This window comes from Limulus polyphemus, unplaced genomic scaffold (genome assembly GCF_000517525.1).
Source record: "Limulus polyphemus unplaced genomic scaffold, Limulus_polyphemus-2.1.2 Scaffold5995, whole genome shotgun sequence".
Taxonomy (NCBI): domain Eukaryota; kingdom Metazoa; phylum Arthropoda; class Merostomata; order Xiphosura; family Limulidae; genus Limulus; species Limulus polyphemus.
Window position 1 is genome coordinate 33,873 of NW_013671605.1, and position 7,448 is coordinate 41,320.

A 7,448-nucleotide genomic window follows, 5' to 3' on the forward strand; every position below is an offset into this window, starting at 1 on the left:
CGAGAAAGAATAAACTAGTTTTATTTAAGAAAGGACTTGTATCGCTAAAGTTTCTTCGGAAAGAAATGATACGGGGAATTAATAAACGAACAGACGTAACAGTAGACTAAATAACTATAACTTAGGTGAATTCTTGCAATGAATGACAGTAAAATAAAAATAATCACCATGATATCGATAGGTCAACCAGGTTGTTTCAGAATAGGTCTAATCTACTCATCATTACAACACTGTACAATGATAAGCAAAGGCTTTTTGGTGTGAACTAAGCTAACTTCACTAATGTTTGTACCAGGAAATGGGGCTATATTTATTTACTTTCACTGCAACGAGTACATGCTAACTATCACATGATATCAACAACCACTTGAAAGTGTTGCCAGAACTAACTGCCTTTGGTTCCATCTGAGTCTAAACATGTGCACTGATTGGATGAATTCACTTCAAATTCAGAGAAAGAAGAAAAACAAAATGGTACAAAATTAGTAACATGTTGTACAATAGCAGAGCTTCATTCCTGAAAAAACATGTAGTGCTGAATCCCCCAGTAAAATTATAGAAAAAAAAGTTTGATTTCAGAGTAAAAGAATGCAAAAATAGTTCCAGACTTCCAAGAGTCCAGAACTTTTCTAGATTCTAGTTCTATTTAGTACATCCCTACACACGAATAAAATGGGAAAAAACAGTAGATGCCACGATGAAATTTTCAGTCGCCATGGGGACCTGTGCTCAGGATTTGTCAAAGCTTACATGAGCTTAATTTGATAAAATCTGTAATCAAGGAATGGCAATGGGTACCCAGTAAATGCAGTCTAGATTTATTACATCAGTTGCTGAAAGCATTTAACTCTTTCAGCACGGGCTTGGTCCTTAGGACCGACCTCATAACCATACCAAACTTGTTTATTAAGTCTTAAGGCTTGTTAAGCAATGTTTTTCTCATGCTTTTATTTTCTTTTTGCATGTTGCCTATCCAACATGCAGAGTAATTTTCATTTTAAGATTAAATATACTTCTATGCATCAGGAAATTTTCAAATTTCCCAAATGCGATATCATTATAATGTCCAGATAGTTATCAAACAATTCTTAAGAAAAAACTTTATATTTTATCTGTTATTTTCACTAAAGAATCTCTGTACAGGTTCAGTAGATTTGACCGATCTTGTAACTACCATAAAAAATTAGGAAATAAGTATGAATTATGCCTCTTTCATTCTATAATGACAACAAACTATAACACAAAAACATAAATGTACAGACTAAATAGCTTAAATCTCATAAAATTATACATTTACATATATTTATTATTTTTATCATGTTGATCTTGCTGCTATCCCTGGCTAACAATACAGAAGTTACAATGATGCAGCACACATGCTTTCATGTTACCATATCCAATAATATAAAACTGACCTTTAGTCTTTACAAAGTGACCCATCTTGGCTGTGTTTTAGTAGTCTAGTATTTTGTAAAATAAGAGGATATGAAACAAAATAACTTTTTAGGTTTTATATATATACAGTTGAATAACCGAAAAATTATAAATTACTATATGGATACCACAGAATTCCTCTATAATTTATCAAGCTTAGTAACTAAGCTGTAATTAGGTCCAAAAAATATGAAATTTTAGGCAGACTACAGACCCAACCTACCCCCTTGCAATCTTGGTTCGAAAAAACAAGATGTCGTCCCAACACATGAAAATGGCTGAGAAAACCACAACGGGAACGTTCTGAGATTTCGGCTGGTTATTCACATGTCATGTATTGAAGTGTATATAAGAAACCATTTCCAAAAATGGGAAGAGATGAGCAGGGTCACTGTGTTTGCTTGAGTACATGAATGATATCTCAACAAATAGAAAAGATATGAGGTTCTTACTTTATATTCTAGGTTGTCAATATCGGTAATCTGAGTTCCTAATTCATATGAAACTATAGACTTAGTATTCTGACATCACAAACATCTAATTTGAACTAGTGCTGCATTCAACATGACACCCAAAAATCGATGTTTAACTGTTTTTTAACATTTACTTTTAAATTAAGAAATCAAATAATGTATAATACTAAAATTTGAATTATATTCTACAGTTTGATACCAAACTTATTGATATAAGTTCATAAAATAGTAGTTTAATAAAATTTTGAATGCAAATCAACAAATACGGTGACATGGCCTTTGACCCGTGACCCGTCTGGAGAGGGTTAAAGTAAATAATAGAGTAACCATTTTCTCATTGTTGCATTCAGCATCTAGTAATGGCTAGAAGTTATTTTGGGGATTTATTTATAGTTTTTAGTACCTGTAACTCGCATTTACTTTTCCTCAAAGTTAAATTTCAGAAAATTAGTTTCAAGAATATTTTGTGAATATACCTTTCATACCTTATTACTTTAAAAACAGATTTATTGTGAATTTACCATTGTAACATTGAACATCCATAGCATTCTTTTTATTATAAAGTTATTGAAGTACAAAAACTCTGGATTTGATCCAAGCAAAAGAATACTTGATTTAATTGTTTTTAACTGCACAGAAAAACAAAAAACTTTCACTTAGTTTTGCTATGCAAAACTGGAAAAAAATTTACAGGTTAAAATCGAAAGCACTTAGAGGCTCAGATAGGCTAGTGGAAGGATTATATATTTTTAATTCTATTAACTTGAAAATTTCACATAATTTATACATAGATTGAAAATTCAAGTCCACAATTGTTTTTAGGCAGAATTTCTTCTTTCTTTACATTGCAACCTCCAGAATAACGTTAATGAGAAGTGTGTTCAAAATTTCATCATGGTTTTGACAAATAGGTACATAACTGGAAAAGGTTACATTTAGTTCAACTCATACTTGGTATTTAAAATTTTACAATCACACTGCAGGTACATGAATGACCTGCTGTCAGCTTGCTTGTTCTCGTAGTAAATTAATGAACCTCAGTCAAAATAATAATTATAAAATAACCTCAAAAATAAAATCAGACCTAATGAATACTGTATTAACCTTCAAGCATCAAAATGGCTACCAGTTCAAGTTGTACTGCCAAATTAGGAAATTAGGTTAATTTTTTCATAGACAAACCAACTCAGGTGGAATGAAGTAAAAATTATACACAGCATAATTTGTTTTATCAATAAATGTCTTATATTCAATAATGTAAATTGCAGTGGTTTAGACACTTAGTTAACAAGATTTTCAACTAAATAATCATCATATGATGCATGCTAATAGATACAATTCAATATCTTGGTGAGAATTTGAAATCTCCAGCATTTCTCCATTATAATTCTGTTCTCATCATATCAAGTTTTGTTCTTAATTATAATTCAATGAAAAGATAAACAAATTTATCATACACAATAAAAGTTGCATATGTTAATTTATTTCATATATTATTTACAAAGTATCACCACTTAAAATATAAAACTACTACCATATATTTGCTGCTGCTTTGTTTGCCGATGTTTAACCCGATTTGGATTAAACTCATTTTCAATGTCCCAATCAGTGATTTCAAATTTTTCAACATCATCCATTTTCCAGGCTACAAAAAAAAGTAAAATATAACTATTACTTTTTCAAATAAAACATTTAATAACAAAAGGTTTTTGCCTACAATGCAGAGAATGTCACATTTATATTAAAAACTACTTAAAAGCTATAATATTGCTAAAACCCAGAAAACATATACGTAATGAACAATCAGCACCATCATACTTTAACATGCTAAAATCTTGCAATTTAATTAAATATGATTTATCATTAATAATTTCTGGTCATAAGTATGCTACATCAGTCAGAATTAAAAAGTAACCTAAATTAAATGAAGTAAAATCCATAAAAAAATGACAACAAAAAATCCAAATAAACTTTGAATCATAACATTTTGCAAGTTTTTCTTGTGAAAACAGAATGATTTTTGGTTATAATTAACAAGCCAAATAAAAAAAAGTACAAAATTAGTACCAAATAATCATGAGTAACTTTGTAAGCTAAATTCATAGCACTCTTACTAAACTATTAAGCTTAATAAATATTAATTAACTATACTACTACTTTGAGAATGGTTAGAAATAATAATGTTTGCCTCCTAGACAGATAAAGAAATTATAAAATCCAAAAGAGCTTATGAGAAACAGCTCCTCGATACAGTTTAAACTAACAGCAAGTATTTTCTAAGTGCATAAAAGGTAAACGATGTTAAAATTGAGATTGGGTCCTTAAGGAATACTGATGACAAGGTTCTTGATGATGACTATGAAATGGTTGAACTTTTAAATGTTTTCTTCTACTTTTACAAGATATTAATAATATTCCTGACTGAGCATTCAATGTAATATAATGGAATTGGCCTGAATCAATTAGATATTAATGAGAAAGAGGCTCACATACTGGATCTTTGCTCTTCTTTAAAACCCTGAAGAAATTATTTCTAATTGCTATCAAGGAATTAATTTCAACATAATTAATGTCAATTTAAATATTCCCCATATAATGCTCAGGATGAGGAATACTTCTAACAGTTTCTCTTTCTTTTTTTTTAAAAAACAGAATGGTAGGTCTAAGTTTTTATTATTCTTAAAGGTAGGTGTACAAGGACAGCCTTGAAAAAGCAAATAGTCCTTTGTTATTCATATATTAGTTCGTCTGATGGAAATACTAAAGGACTCATAGTACATACATTTTCCATTTTCAAGCAGAGTTTAACTGCTGAACAAGAAAGTTCAAACATTTCTTCTAACAAGAATAAAAAAGTGAATATATAAACTATAGTAAGGTTGATAAGAATCTAATCAAAAACACCTCTATGTTCAGAATGATTTTTTTCATGTACACCAGCATCAAGGCAATGTGCAGATGTGCATTACCAGTTTTTTTGTTGGGAGGAGGGTATTTTTTAGACCATCAACCCTTTGCAATGCTACCAGTTGGTTATATGGGCTTTAGGCCTATCAACTGCCAGGGTCATTAAGGCTGTCAACATGTTGAGACTCTTCACCATTACAGAGGATGAGCACAGCTGGAATAATTAATTGCGTGGCATTTGATTGCTTGTTGTGTGGCCGTGCAGCCTAGAGGGAACACTGCTTAGATATGACAAAAAAGGTGTGGCCTAAAAAGGATTGAGCGTGTGACTTAAAGGAATGAAATCAAAATTGGCAGTCAAACTGGTAGCTACAGTTGTATTGTTAGCCAAGTCACATTTTCTGTTCAAATTGGGGCATGATGGTGGGTAAAACAAAATATGCAGCCTAAATGTTTGCAAGTTTCTTCTAAAATGCAATTTGAAATAAATACAACAGACTTGTTTCTTCTCATAAAAATAATGCTGCCATTACTACATTAGCTTATGTTTAAACTTAAAGGACTTCCCAGTATGTTTGGTACATACAGTTTATTATACATGGCTCCTTTCTATTTTACTGAGAGAATCACTTGACAAAGACAGGTCAGATAGTACAGTAATTCCTCTTTATCCACTACATTTATTTAACCTATCCTTTCATTAAAAGTCACAAGAAGTGAAATTTGAGGACTTTCACAGCCATAAAATTAAAAAAAAACCAGCAATATTTTTCTTTTGGGTAGATTCAAGATGACATTAAGTGTCTATATTTATTTTTAACTTGATAACCTTTTAATAAATTGTCTATGATCTTAAAACACAATGCAATAAACATACTATAATTTAAAATGATTCAGGACTGTTACACTGTTACTATGTATGGAAATAAAATGTCCCAGGTTTTCAGTTTGGAAATCTGGTGACCCTACTACATTATACATATGAATTAAAACTTAAGTGTGAAGGCTCAATTATTTGTACAGTGTAACTTGTAGAGTTAAAGATATTCAATATGATATTCAGCAACGTGCAGTAAGAAACTGCAAGTTATCACATTCAATTTTTAAAATAAACCTCCATAAAACAATTGAAAAAGTAGTTTCACAAGTATACACAATTAAGTTAAAATAAAACATAAGTACTACTAGTGCCATGTTATTTTACAAAAACCGTTCAATTTTGACCAAAATGTTTGCACACACCCACACAAAAAGTCACATAAGCTGTCGGTCTGAAACGTTTATTAAAGCTTCACCTAAGGGGAAAGGCAGACCATTTTTTTGTTTTTTGTCCTTCAGGTTAGACAGCTGACTTAGAACAGCAAAACTATAAGTTGAAAGGAAATGCAAATGTATAAGTATTGGTTAGCCCAAGCAAACTAGATTAGCAGTTTCTAGCTCAAGTTTTCAAAAGTATCATATGGAAAGACAGTTATTATTAATTATTCATTGCCAACTTTTAAGCCAAAATTTACTACATTTTATGAAATTATCCTAATTAAAGAGCATTTAGTATCACGTGATATTTGCTTAAGCAATTAACATAAATAATAATGCTTGATACAGCTGTGCCAATACATGGCACTGATGACAAGAAACTGTTAATCTAAATTCCATGGCATTACTATAAAGGAAGCTATTAACACTGTTTTATAAAGAAAACTACCACCATATATTTATTGAATCTGGTTGGTTCTGTAAAGTATAGGTCTGTTCTAAATTACAGGGTTGCAGTCCTAAAGCTGATGTTGGTTACTATCGAGTGTCACTTTCTTATTTGCTGTGGTTTGTTAGTGTGTATTGAAAAAAAAGTCACGATATCTAATCAAAAACACCTTAGGTGTGAAAAAAGGTGCAGCCAAAAAAGCATTGAGTGTGCGACTTAAAGGAATAAAATCAAAATTAGCAGCCAAACTGGTAGTGGTAGTTACACTTCTACTACTAATCAGTAGTAGTAGTACTAGAATGTAGACACTCACAATCACATAGAATTTTTATTGAAGACTAGATTGAAAATAATTCACTACTTAAAATTTGACCTTGTTAAAAACAGTGTTATAGCTTTATTATTTTTCAGACTACTTACCCCAAATTAAGAATACTCTCTCATGCACTAACGAAATAAACCGTACTAATAACACTTTGCAACAATTATAACTTATAAATATAATCAATATTTACCACTGACATTAACCCTAAATCCCTTAAACCTACAAACGCACAAGCCCTCTACTGGTAATCTATATATTATATATATAAAAGAGGAAGTTTGTTTATTTTGTTCGCTATAGGAAACCAATTGGTTGAACTTGCAAATTTTAAAATAACTTCATAATGATCAGTTTTTTACAAGAAATTTAATGGTGCTATTTATTTTGTATTTGGTGTAGTATTTGATGACGAAATTGACAATTAATTATTATTGCGCCATTTTTTGTAATAAACATACAACGATATATACACAACAGAAATTAAATGATGAGATAAAAATGTATTATAACGGCGCGAAGAAAGAACAATAAAATGGACCAACAATATTATTGACTATTTGCAAATAGTAACTATGAAGACGAGGTAATAAAATAAAAATTAGGG

The 7,448-nt window shown here is 30.5% G+C and overlaps 1 protein-coding gene across 1 annotated transcript in view; it reads right to left on the reverse strand.

Moving 5' to 3' along the window:
* Window positions 1-7,061, reverse strand: part of LOC106473237 (tuftelin-interacting protein 11-like) — a gene marked incomplete at its 3' end in the record, with an annotated part of 40,927 nt that extends 33,866 nt beyond the window's left edge. Inside the window, exons 1-2 of the mRNA XM_022401711.1 lie at window positions 6,940-7,061; window positions 3,442-3,552 (exon numbers count right to left, since the gene is read on the reverse strand). Of these exons, the coding sequence (XP_022257419.1) occupies window positions 3,442-3,544 (103 nt within the window). The remainder of the gene's footprint in view (window positions 1-3,441; window positions 3,553-6,939) is intronic.
* Window positions 7,062-7,448: the final 387 nt, after the last annotated feature.